Source organism: Tachypleus tridentatus, chromosome 2, assembly GCF_004210375.1.
Source record: "Tachypleus tridentatus isolate NWPU-2018 chromosome 2, ASM421037v1, whole genome shotgun sequence".
In the NCBI taxonomy this organism is placed as follows: domain Eukaryota; kingdom Metazoa; phylum Arthropoda; class Merostomata; order Xiphosura; family Limulidae; genus Tachypleus; species Tachypleus tridentatus.
In genome coordinates, this window is record NC_134826.1 from 124,598,586 (window position 1) to 124,611,975 (window position 13,390).

At 29.3% G+C, this 13,390-nt stretch overlaps 1 protein-coding gene across 4 annotated transcripts in view; it reads right to left on the bottom strand.

The window, feature by feature from the left end:
* Nucleotides 1-1,316: 1,316 nt before the first annotated feature.
* The window catches only part of LOC143245021 (casein kinase II subunit beta-like), a 199,429-nt gene continuing 187,355 nt past the window's right edge, over nt 1,317-13,390 (bottom strand). For all 4 annotated transcript variants that reach the window (XM_076490779.1, XM_076490777.1, XM_076490778.1 and 1 more), the window contains 5 exons: nt 12,953-13,055; nt 9,623-9,738; nt 8,545-8,620; nt 2,572-2,761; nt 1,317-1,646 (listed from right to left, as the gene is read on the bottom strand). In XM_076490779.1, coding sequence (XP_076346894.1) covers nt 1,538-1,646; nt 2,572-2,761; nt 8,545-8,620; nt 9,623-9,738; nt 12,953-13,055 — 594 coding nt within the window. In that variant the 3' untranslated portion in view covers nt 1,317-1,537. The remainder of the gene's footprint in view (nt 1,647-2,571; nt 2,762-8,544; nt 8,621-9,622; nt 9,739-12,952; nt 13,056-13,390) is intronic.

Sequence of the window (13,390 nt, forward strand, 5' to 3'; positions counted from 1 at the left end):
AACATATAAAGACAAAAATAAAAGTAATTTATTAGTTATTTTGTATAAAAAATTTATACATATAGTTAATCATAGTAATTAAACTATTTCGAAAAGAAAAGTAGAGCATGAATACAGGAAACTAAGGAAATGAATTCAATGAAAGTATGAATGTGTGCACTGAAGTAATAGTGCTCACAGGGATACAACAATAAATGATATGGGAACTTAACAGGGGTTAAAAAGGACTGTGAAGAGAAATGAATACAAAGGTAACAAATGTGAATGGCTAAAGTTACCAGGTTAGAGAAGAAAAAGAGTGCATACATTGAACAAAAATGTTGTGCAAAACATTTTTACTTTGAGAAAGTCTACATCAAGTGTAAAGTAGGGAAATGAAAAGGATAGAGTTAAAGGAAACACAACTCTTCATTCATTCCAAAGAGACAGATAGTGGCTAATTTAAAAATGAAGGGTTTTTCTTGGTATGCTCTTTGTGTTGCAGTGAATGGGGCAAATATGAGGAAGTATGGAGAAGTTGGGGATGTAATGGATACTACTGTTTTGTTTTGTTTTTAATCAAGTAATATGTAAAGACACTGTATTATGTTTTTCTTAAGAGATAAATAATGAGCCATTTAAGTCACATGAAAAATGTTATGAGTCTTAAAACTTTCAAGCTTGTTCTGTCTAAAATAATAAATTACACAAGTTTTTAGATTTTTGTTTTTATAAATTTTACAACATAACTTTTGCACCAAATACCAAATAATCTCATGAACAAGGAGGCTCTGTTCTGTTATACTTTCAGAACTTTCTTTCAATTTATATTTTTTTACACATTTTCAAAGTGCAATATATCCTCAAATATGTACAATAAATATAAACTAGTATATTAATTTAGCATTACTATGAAAAAAACCAAAACATTTGAGAGACTTGATGAGTAAAAATGTTGAGTTAAAATACTGATACACTATACAAAATTAACTACAAGGCCATAACCAAAATTTTTCAAAATGTGGTGACTTTAGGGACATAATCTCTAGTAGAAAAATTGATGTTTTTTTTATATTGAGTTCAAAAACATATTAGAAGTTAAGCAGTATATAACATTCATAAAGATTAGACTTTATTTTACATCAGAGTTACAATTAAGTTTCTTTAAAATGAGTTTTCTTTTCAGAAATTTCATTTATTTTGAAAAATAATCAAACTTTGCAGGTAAAAAAACGATTTAGTTTTAAAACAAAAGTTTCAATTCCATTGAAAAAAATGATATTAATGAAGTAAATAATGTGTGTTTATTATGCATAAAAATGTCAACAACAAATTGGTTTTGGTTTCAAATACAGTTTTATTATCCAGAATGCATTTCCTCGGACATTATTTAAATCTTTCTTTTAATAAAAAGTATTATAACCAATGATTAGATAAACAACTGACACCTTAGTGATTTACAACATGGAAGTTCTGTTCTGTACAGTATATTTTTTCTTAAAAATAACTAAAAATAAAAGCAATTATTGGTATGAACAAATTAAAATGAAAGCAGGTTTCAGCGTTTGCCATTATTGTAGCTCATTGTTCGAACTGGTGCTTTGAAATTAGCAGCTGCTTTCTGCTGTAATTGATAAGCAAGAGGGTGGATCTTGAAACCATAGAGTCTGTAAAAAAGCAGAAGTTAGAATTCTTAATAACTAGGACAAGAGAAAAAAGCATTATTAATTTTATCCTATATTTAAATGTTAATCTACTGTGAATTAAATTATAAGAAAAACTTGTAGTTCCATAACAAAACCTTACTGTGTAATATACTGCTAGTGTAAAATGAATGTTGTGATGAAAATTGGTCAGTTAGCATTATCAAGAACAAAACAAAATTATAAATTAAACATTCTGGCATCATGTGCTGCATTTATTATAAACACAAAGACATATTGTGAATGTGAAACAGCTGCATCAAGTTTAGTCTAGCGTAATGATAATTTTCTCACTTCAAAATTAGGATACTCCTCATAGCACAAATGAAATCAGCCATTAAGTTAGTAAGAATTGTGCGAAGGAAGTGATACACAAGTTTTCCACACACGTCTTTCAAGCTTCCAAAGAAAATGACTTACTTTACTAATTCAATTTTGGTTATATTTTTCTTCTTTTCTCTTTCTGTTGTAGAGCTATAGTTCAGTATCAAAATACATTTCAATTAAATATTATATTCAAGGTTGTTAGTGAGAACTGAATTACAGAGCTTCATTTTGACAAATTAAACATGGTATTTTAATGGTTTTCAGATCTTGTTAAAAAAATTAAACTTTATCTTTTATTTATAAACTTTGTGAATTTTTTGCCATACCATCTTCAAATTTTCCTCTATATGATTTTTTTCTGAACTGGTACCATCAAAATATGTTTTTATGTGCCAATTTCCCAAACCCTAAACATAATTCAACTGAGTGTAAAAATACTTAAAGCTACTTCATGACATAAAATTGCATTAATTTTATTTATCAGTATATTCACATCATATTAAAAAATTACACAGTTCAATATTAAGAGACAAATGAAGGAATTTTTAGGTGGTTTACATACCGAGGAACAAACTGATTTGTGGGACGCTTAGGTCTGTATTCTGGATGTACCATGAATAACATGTGGGGAAATCCTGTTCCAAAGTATGCTCCATCTGTGTGGTGATGTCGAGATGACTTAGGATTATACACATCCATACACTTTGGGCAGTACAGCTTTACCATTGCCTCTCCCGGTACATCTGACAAACCTTCAAGATAAACACAAATAGTTCTCAAAGGTAGCTACTGCTGACAACTAAATAAAAACTAGGATACTGAAAATCAGGTTTTCAAGCATAAATAATATAAAAACTATCAAGTTTTATTCTTTACACCACAAACAAATATATTTATGTAGATCTTATATTTAATGAAAAAATAAACATGTTCTATAAAAGAAGACAGTTTTGATATCCAGTATGAAATTGCACGTGTAATTATACAAAGTGTCTACATTTTTAAGTATATGAAGAATATTATTCAGATGCAATTAGAAATACTTAATGATTTCTTGTAATATAATATCACATTTTTATTAACAGTTACTATATTAAAAATACTCAAAAATCAAACAAATCTTTTTCCCACACAGTACAATGCTAATTAATGCTATCTTTAGTTGTTTTCTGGTTACTAAAATCAAGATTTTTTTTTGTTTTGTTGTGTTATTTGTTTTTTTTACAACTTTAAGCATAGTGTTTGAAATGCTAAAACTCCATAATATGGATTGATGGACTATCACAAAAATCACTTCATAAAAACAAACATTTTCAAATGAATTAAGCAAATATTATCAGAAAAATCTTGTGACTTATGTATTTTAATTGTTAAAATTAATTTTCACAAAATTTTTCATTCATACAATAAAGACAATTAAAAGTAGGACACAGTAAAAGACTATAATACTTGCTCAGCTAAGAACCCACATAATGAGCTTTAATAATATAGCCACACCACAGTTTTCCAGAGTAGAAATGTAATTTATATATTATACCCTGAGCATCAACAAGAAAGGGATAAACAGTTTGGTAAGACATCTTGTTAAATACCATGTTAATAAACATAAATAATGGCTTCATCTTTTTATTTTTGAATTTTGCACAAAGATACATGAGGCCTATCTGCACTAGCCATTCCTAATTTAGCAGTGTAAGACTAGAAGGAAGGCAGCTAGTCATCACCTCCCACTGCCAACTCTTGGGTTACTTTTTTACCAATGAATAATGGGATTGACCATCACATTATAATGTCCCCATGGCTGAAAGGGCAAGCACGTTTGGTGTGACGAGGATTTGAACATGCAACCCTAATATAAATAATATGTATCAATTGAAAGTAATGTAAATGAACAAGTTTTATGAATTATACACTGGGGCAAGTGCTAACAGCAGAGTTTAAAGATGAAATGTAGCTTTACACCATTTCTGGATCTAAACTAAAATTATTTATATTTAATAAGGTGCTAAAGTGTGTGATGAAATTATTGAACACAAACTATTATCAGATTTTTGATACTTGTTTCTAATGAATTCAGTCTTTTAAAGAAGTTTCACTTGACTATTTTCTTTGCAAAATGAAAAATACATGACAATGGGTAGTTTTGAAATTAAAGCCAGAATACATTATGATTTGATATATATTTATACAAGTCCCTTGTATAAATACATTCTTGGTTAGTTAAAAAAAAAAAAAGAAAGAAAAAGGAAAATTGAATGTATTGTATACATATAAATAGTATGTAATGATGCTAGTCATAAGGGAATGACTGTTATCACTAACTATGATAGTGATGAGTATGTGGGAATAGCCAGGAAAAAAAATTGCCAATTCATGTTATGTATTACTGAACATAGTCTCAAATCTCTGTTAGTACAATTCAAGAGACTTTTATAAACACCTGACTTAGGTTTTGAAAAATTATTATGACCTTTAGTTACTGCTAAAGCAAAGAACCAATGTAACAGCCCAATTTTCAGATCATTATTCCGATTCTGGCATCAGAAGGACTAGCTCAACAAAGCTTGAAGTTGTTACAATGGTTTACATATCAAAATGCTTCATTTTAAATCGGGAAATGCTGAGCAGTATAGTGTTTCACCAACTTTAAAATTTATTTAATATAGATGTGCTACTTCGGACATATGATTTGATTAGAAGGTAGGATGGGTAAAGATTCTGATGAGTAATAAAGTGTAATTGGATATACATCAGCCCCATGCTTAGTATTGCTGGTGCACAAAAATATAGTTAATATAAAAGATATAAACAAGTAAAATAAAAAATATTAATTTTATAAAGACAAGTAAGGATCGATATATGTGTACATACACACACACACGACCTAGCTTGCTACAGTAATACAGAAAGAGTTAATGCCTCAAAAAGTATTGAAATAATCTTTAAACAGTTTGAATTATTTTAACATACAGATCTAACATCATAGCTGTTTAAAGGTTTCACTTACAATACCTCCATTTCTAGCACACAATAGTGAACTAGGTAATTTACTTGAGTAAGGAAGCACATTATATTAATATAATAATAAACAGGCAAACAATTAGGTAATCTTATTTTGCTTTAACAGCAAAAATTATACTGCTTGAGAAAGTTTATGACATTTGTGAATTCGTAATACAAAATTTATGTTTATAAACAAGCTATAAATATATTCCAACTTTCTTGTGAAAATTCATCACTTGTCACTGAGTTGACCAGTTTCAATGACAAAGGCTTGAACTGAATGATAGATTGGCTTCATTTTTTGGTATCTAGAAAAACACACCTACTAAATAATCCATAATAATTAATTAATAGCATTAATGGTTTCTGTTCTTTAGAATCCTGCATCACTAAGCACAGTAGGGTTTAGTATGTAGAGATGGGCTAGAAAAAAAAAAGGCCAACACATACGGATTGCTCATGATAATCCCAATTTGTTCAATTTTTGGAGCGTCATCCTTGACAGGTCTCATAATGCTGATTTTGTTGATCTTCATTCAGCTCATGCAGAACCCACTTATCCAACTTTTTCATCTTTACAATTGCACTCAGGTGGTTGGCAATTCTTCATTTGCTTGTGCCTAGCTTTTCTGCAAACTCACATACTGTGATGCAAGGGTCTGTCTCAACTGCTTTCCTTAATATATTTCCATCTATTGATGGTTTCCTTCCATGAACTTCGTGGTCTTTAAGACTTTCATCTCCATGTCAAAACCTTTGGAACCAATGCTAAACCATACGTTCAGTAACAGATCCATGGCCGAATGCCTAATTGATGTTTCATGTAGTATTGGTAGCTTTTTGTCTAAGTTTGAAGTCACAGAAGAAAATTAGATGAAAGCCCTTCTTGTCCATGCTGTCTTGGGGGTTGTGAAATTTACTCTGAGTAGAGTTGAAACAGCCGACAATTAAAACACCTTGTAAGCGAAAAACATTGGATTAAACCAACGATAAGTTACTCAATATTCAGCTTCTAAATGTCACTGTGAGAATTTCGACATTTATTTCTGGACAACCTAATACTTAGCAAATTTGTTTAATTAATTATAAGCTTAATCATATATTTTTGTATAAATTAAATTTTATATTTTGATCTACAGTTGTCTGTGAAAAGGCTACATACAACATAGCTTATGGTGGCAAAACAGAAAGAAGCACTTTCTTTAACTTCAAATAATGCATTTGATGGCTTTTAGAGGATTTTTTCAGGAGAAAAAGTGCATCTTCTATGCCATAAAATACAGAAATTTGAGTGTTACAGTGAAATAGCTACAAAAGATTTGTCTTTAACAAATGTAAAATACCATATTGAATACCTTTAGAATTTATGAGAAATCATAATTTGTAGTTTATTAATATATCTTTCAGTAATTTGAAACCAAATAATATCTTAATACACAGCCATATTTTGAAATTAGATAAAACATAAACGAACACCCATTTAGAAAATTCGTAATGAATCTTCTTGTTGGTAAAATCACTATAGAGTAGATCAGTCTCCCAAACAACTTCAAATGTTGTTGTTGACAAAATTAATCTTTCAGCACAATCAAAAGTTCTATCCAATGTCTGAGGCCTCAAATCTGACACACAACCAGATCAACATTCTTGCCACAGCCGAAAGTTGTCTTTAAACTAATATCCTTCTGATGTATATAGTTAGAATATTAAACAGTTTTTCTTTGCTAATAGGTTTTGAATAATAATGCTTACTATGGCCTGTCCAATAAACTGAAAACCACTAGAATTACTAATTTATTTTATAATCAAATGGTATTTTTTAAGTTTATAAATTTATTAAATATTGTAATTCATTATGGCATATGCAAGACAAAAAAAAATATAACTATTCTGTAGGTACATTAATATTATTTCAAACTTTTCTATTTTAAGTTTTAAAAACTTAAGCTTAAACAGTGAAAAACCTCTCACATTTGTGACAATGTTTTTAAAAGATCTTTATCAGGTCATCCCATTAGTAATGTCCAAAAATTTAATACACAAAATGCATCATCATTTCTGTCTTTGTATAAGGCTTTAATGACTAAAATATGAAGTACGATGTGTATAAAAATGTTTAGATAAATAAAAAAAACTAACCCAACTCCACTTTTCAGATCATTAATCAAATAAACCCTTATGAAGATAGATGTGTCTGATGAGCATATTAGGCATATAATGCTTTATGAGTTTAAAAAAGGCAATAGTGGAACAGAAACGACACAAAACATTCAAGGTGTTTATGGTGCAGAGTCTCTCAATGAAAGAAAATGTCAAAGGTGGTTTCAAAAGTTCAGATAAGGTAACTACAGCTTAAGAGATGCGCCACATTTAGTGACGAATTGCTGCTGCCTGCACTTGATGAACATTGTGCTGTAACAGTTGAAGAACTAGCAGAGAAGCTTAATTCAACACATTCAATAGTTCACTGTCATCTGCAACAGCTTGGAAAGGTGTCAAAACTATGAAAATGGGTTCCCCATGATTTGACAGAAGCCAACCTAAGAGCAAGAGTGGACATTTGTACTTCTCTGCACTCTCATGAATGTAGCTCACCTTTTTTGGATAGGTCAGTGACTAGAGATGAAAAATGGATATTTTATAAAAATTTTAAGTGCTGCAGTGCAAGCAAACTGGCTAAAGCATAGCCCAAAATGGATCTCCACCCTAGGAAAGTCTTGTTAAGGGTTTGGTGGGATATTGTTGGTGCGATTCACTTTGAGTTGCTGCTGCTCAATGTAATGAGTATGCCAGACTTCTATTGTAAACAGTTAGAGTGCTTAAATGTTGAGCTGATAGAAAAGAGACCTGCTTTGAACAAACATAAATATGTTGTCTTACACAGGACTATGCATAGCCCCATACAGCAAGGATCACATCTGCAAAGATTGAAGAGCTATACTGAGAAAAAATTACACATCCTCCTTATTATCCAGACCTTGCCCAATTTGATAATCATCTATTCCAATGTTTGCAGAACTACCTTGATGGAAAAAGAGTTTGGAACACATCAAGATGTCAAAACTACCCTCTTTACATTATTTTCTTCCAAACCCCAAGAATTTTTATAGAAGTGGCATTCAGTAGCTTGTGAATCGTTGGCAGGAAGTAATTAGTAATAATGGAACATACACTATTGAATAAATAACATTAAAAGCATTTGAAATCCTTTCTCTTTTTCTGAACCTAAAATGGGACCTTACTTAATGGATGACCTGACATATCAAAACAAAAAAAAACTGATAAAGACCTACAAAAAGTTTATCTTTACATGATCAATTTCAAAAGTGAAACATGAGGTAGAGAAATAAATAGATGTAATGGATATTATTCTATATAACAATGTATATAACATTTATAAAATTCCTGACACAAAGCTAATACAGTTAGTTTTAGATAGTGTGGAAGATAAGAATTATGTATAGTACATAAAATACAAGAGTTAGGCAGCAAGCAATATTTTAACCCAAACACAGTTTAAAGCTAATCTTACCAATTGGCAGCATTGGTTGATTTTCACAATAAACACGTGGACAGTAACCAAAATCACCATTCTGGTATTTTTCTATCTGTATTGAAAACATAAAACAAATATTTTACATGTTGTTTACTTATTTAATGTAAAACATATTTTGTGTGTTTCTTTGTTCTTTGTTAAATGGGTTTTATGTGATCTGCCCACTGTAGGTATAAAAGAACTTAAATTTTAGCATTAAAACCTACAGACTGCTGACTCATAAAATGATAATCTAAAACATAAATTTGGTAAAATGTATGTATCAATAAAATCCCAACTTGAATAAGTAAGTATTTATATGATGTATTTACAAAAAACCAAGATGTGAAAAGCACAACATTCTGAGATATTTCCAAATGCAAGTACTAGCAAACACCCACAGGCAGAATTCAAAAATAGGACCCCATAATGATAAGAAATACTCAGAAGTGATTTAAAAGGTATAGCATCAGGGGCCCTTCCTGACAACAAAGTATATAAATAATATCATGCAAAAATTAAACCAAACCATAAATTAAAAAATGCAGTTTAGCCAGATAAATTAAATGCAAGGAATGACATTTTAAAGTCTCATGATTAATTTAAAAAATTATACTTTGGTAATGTAACATCTCCCCTCTGTAGACTTACTATCTCTCTGTTACTCTTATGCTTGAAATATATCTAAGGTTTTGACTTAAGGCTATATTTGTTGGAAATTTTAATTGTCACATTTAAAATAAGGTTTTTTGTAAAGGAAATTTTTCTTAAGATTTAAAAAAATGTTACTTTTTAAGTAAAAAGACAATTAATTGTTTCATAAAATATATTTAATATAAATTAACCATTAAGTATTCATCTGTTTACAACAGGTCTGTTTAAAACAAAGCAAGGAATTAAATGTTAAGTTAGAATTGTTTTGTAATCAAAAAATATTCAACAGATAGTGTGGACTGTTATATTAAAATTATAAATAAACAAAAACTCATATTTAGAAGTTTTACCTGCAAAATAAAAAATAACCATAAAATACAGAAAGAAGAAAACAATACATATTTTATATTTCCAACTTTACCATTTGAGCAATTCCTCGATTTGTTAGAATGTATCTAGCATGAATAAGACCATACAGCATTTCAGCAGCTTGCTCAATGAGATCACTTTGATTGGGATTATCTTCCAGTTCATCATCTATAAAATATAAATCATTAGGCAAAAATAAATTACCAAAAATAGAGTTCAGAGAAGCATACCAATTTTTTTACTATGTCCATTATAAGTGTATGTTCTTTGGGGTGGCTGTTCATATAAAACTAATTCTTTTAATTTATCCACTGTTACGCTCTGTTTCTGTGTGCCCTATAACAATTTATATGTGTCATTACTCTAATGGTAAAATACAGCCTTTATTGAAATTCCTCACTGTATCACTTTACTTATGGTGTCTTCAATTCTGCAACATGGTGACCAAGAAGCTCGTTGCCAATCAGAGTTTCTCTGATAATAAATTGTGCAAGATAAACCAACAGGTAGTCAGCATAAGATAACTCTTACTTTTTACATACTATATTTGTCACTTTTCATATGCAGTTCAGAAACTGGCTATTTAAAATCAACATGTTGTAACAACAGATCACTAAAACTTATCACTGTTATCAGTAAAACCCATCTTTCATAAATGATATTTTTATACAGGGTTTAAATATGCTTCAATAATAAAATAAGCCATAAAACACACAAGAAACTCTGCAATTAATATGACAGTGTACCCTAATTTGTGATAACTATTTTAAAGGAAAAAATATTTTAAAACTAAAATTTTATGCTGAATTATAGTTTTTAAAAGAAATATCTATCATGATTTTGAAAACTTAACAAAAAAGTTTTAGACTTGTATAAGTTAACTGTAGTTGTTTCACATAACAAGAGGTTGATTTTTTCATGATTCCTTTTGCCTGAGGTATAAGTAACTTTCAGGACTTTCTCTGACAGTTATATGTGAATAAAATAAAAATACATAACTAACAAGGATACTAATACTTTGCTATCAAAATGTGTAACTATATTTTATACTAGTTATTTCATTAAGAATATCAATAAATTATAGTAATATTTATTGAGTAAGACCTTTAACTCAACATTCAGCAACCTAAATTAATTTAGGCATGTGAATAATATGTGGCACTGTGCCAAATTTATTATTCAGAATTATATGGTGGTCTAACAGCTTCATAGTACTGGAAGTTTATTTTCTTTACATCAAAGAAAAGAAATCTGTAGCATAATCTAAAGTGCTAAACCTAACTGGAAAATTAATTACTTAGCTTCAAACACTGATTTACCTTAACCCTTCTAAAATGTGTCAAGGTAAAAAAACTATGTCATCACGTTTGTTGACTTGCATTCAAAATTTTATTGAACTACTATTTTATAAATTTATGTCAATAAATTTGGAACCAAATTGGAGATTATAATTCAAACTTTAATGTTATGTATGAGTTAATTTCATTATATTAAAACACATCTAAATACAGATTTTAGTAAGTCACTTGGTAAGTTGAATGCAGCATTGTTTGAAATAAGATGTTATGTCAAAATACAAAGTATATAGTTTCATACAAATTAGGAACTCAAATTACTAATATTGACAAGCTAAAATACAAAATAAGAATCTCATATCGTTTTATTTTGTCGAAATATGGCTTATGTACTGAACCAAACATGATGGCCCCATTTAACTCTTTCCATTTTCTGAAACTGTCCCCAACATATTGTTACCACAGTATATGACATACTACAGCTTATAATGTCCCAAAGGTGGTTTTTTTAGCCATTTTAATCTGTGAAAAGGCTATCATGTTCTTTCAAACTAAGTTTTCAAGGAGGTAGATTGTGTCTTTAGTCTGTTTAAGGTTTCATATTTTATAAAATCTAAATACATCTTAGTTACTATGTTTAATATATTGGAATCTTTTGGTATCAGTGTAGTTATTTACTATTTTTTGGTTATTGAACTGTATTTATGAAAACCTAAAAAATTTACTTAGACAGCCTCTGTGTGTAAAATTTTAAAAAGTTTAGCAATGTATGTACAGCAACAACAGAGTGCAAAGTTCGTAGTGAGAAGAGATAATTGTTTGTTTTGCTTCTTGAATTATTATTCTACATTTCAAGAAAAATAAGTTTAATAATGTATTTCTAAACATTAAGAATCTATATACATATATGTATTGTATAATAATTGAAATGTGGCCATATACTACAAAATAATAGTTCACTAAAACACAGCTAAAACAGGAAAGACTAAAGATCAGTTTTATATTACTGGATATGTAACATGAGTGCACCTGCACCATATCAATGCAAGTTATGTTAGCTATGCATGACTGAAAGGTCAATATAATAAAAAATAATAAATACATATATAATTGTGAAATTTAAGCTACATAGACTAAGCATTTGTATTTTGGTATTATAATATGTCATCACTCCAGTATTAAAAGAAAGACAAATTTATATTTATTTCTTAATTTTTTATGATGGTTTCAAGGTTGGTTAAGTGACACACTCCACACAGAGTATAGAAAATAACAAAAAGTACAAGGTCTTACTAAAAACAAACACTTGAAACATGTTTAGGAGGTTTTAGAGATTACACAAATAATATTTGAGAATTTTGGGACAAAGAACAGATTTTTTTAATCATAATACGAAAGAATTTTGCACTCAGGCTCGTAACAAAACAGACTATTTTCAAAAACAAATATTTAGTAAACATGTTTCATTAAAAATATCTGATTTTTTGTGTACCAAATACTTGTAATCTTTACTAAAAGTCTACCAAATTTTGTGAAGATGCACATGCTGTATCAAAAGTTATAGTGCAAGTACTTAATGTGTCCAATGTGTAGATAAAGTTGTATATCTTATACCATGCCTGTGATAAAAGGGTTGTATGAGAAAAATGTGTATGCATAGATAAAATTCATATTAAAATGTCATAAGCGTATTTCTTCTTTACAAAACTGATATAAAAGGTCTAAATCTTTATTTCTATACTTTGGGAGATTTGATAATTTCAAAGGTGGTATTGCATCGCTATGTGATACTATCCGAAATTATTCAAGTTTGTTCAAATTAAAGTATAAAATATCTTGGTACTGTAAGCATCGGATTTTTTTAAATTATTATTTTGGTAAAAAATTATATACTTAATCACCATGGTCTTTGGTCATAAGGTTTAGGCAATGCATAAATATAAAGCATTAGTATGTATTCCAACTCATCTGCTTTTCCAGCACATATACATTTCACAGTTAAAAATCTTACTCTTGTCAGCATAAATAATCATATCAGATAAACATTGTAATTTACATCAAGGATGAATATAAATACTTAAACTAACCTGGCTCAAGGTCTAAAATCATGTCTAGTGCTTGTCTATAATGAGGCACTTGTTCACTTAATCCTGTTAAGTTAAACTTATCTTGAATGTAATCTTCATCAACCTAGATAAAAGATAGAAGTATAGTTAATCACATATTATACAAGAAACATATTTATTAGCATATGAATAAAATTTGACTCTATGATCCTTCAAGGCTGTCCCTACATACACTCATCCACTGCTAAGTAAAACATTAAACACTCCGTTACATTGCAGGGATTTACTAATTACCTTCTTAAGCTCCTGTAGGGTGACAGCAGCCTTTACTAATCTTAGAAGCAACTCAGTTTATAAACTAATTACTGTTGGAAAAATAATATTTCTTAACTTGACCCTTGCCTTTTTACAAACTTAAACTTGTTATCTTCAACATTCAGCACAAAGAAATATGAGGCT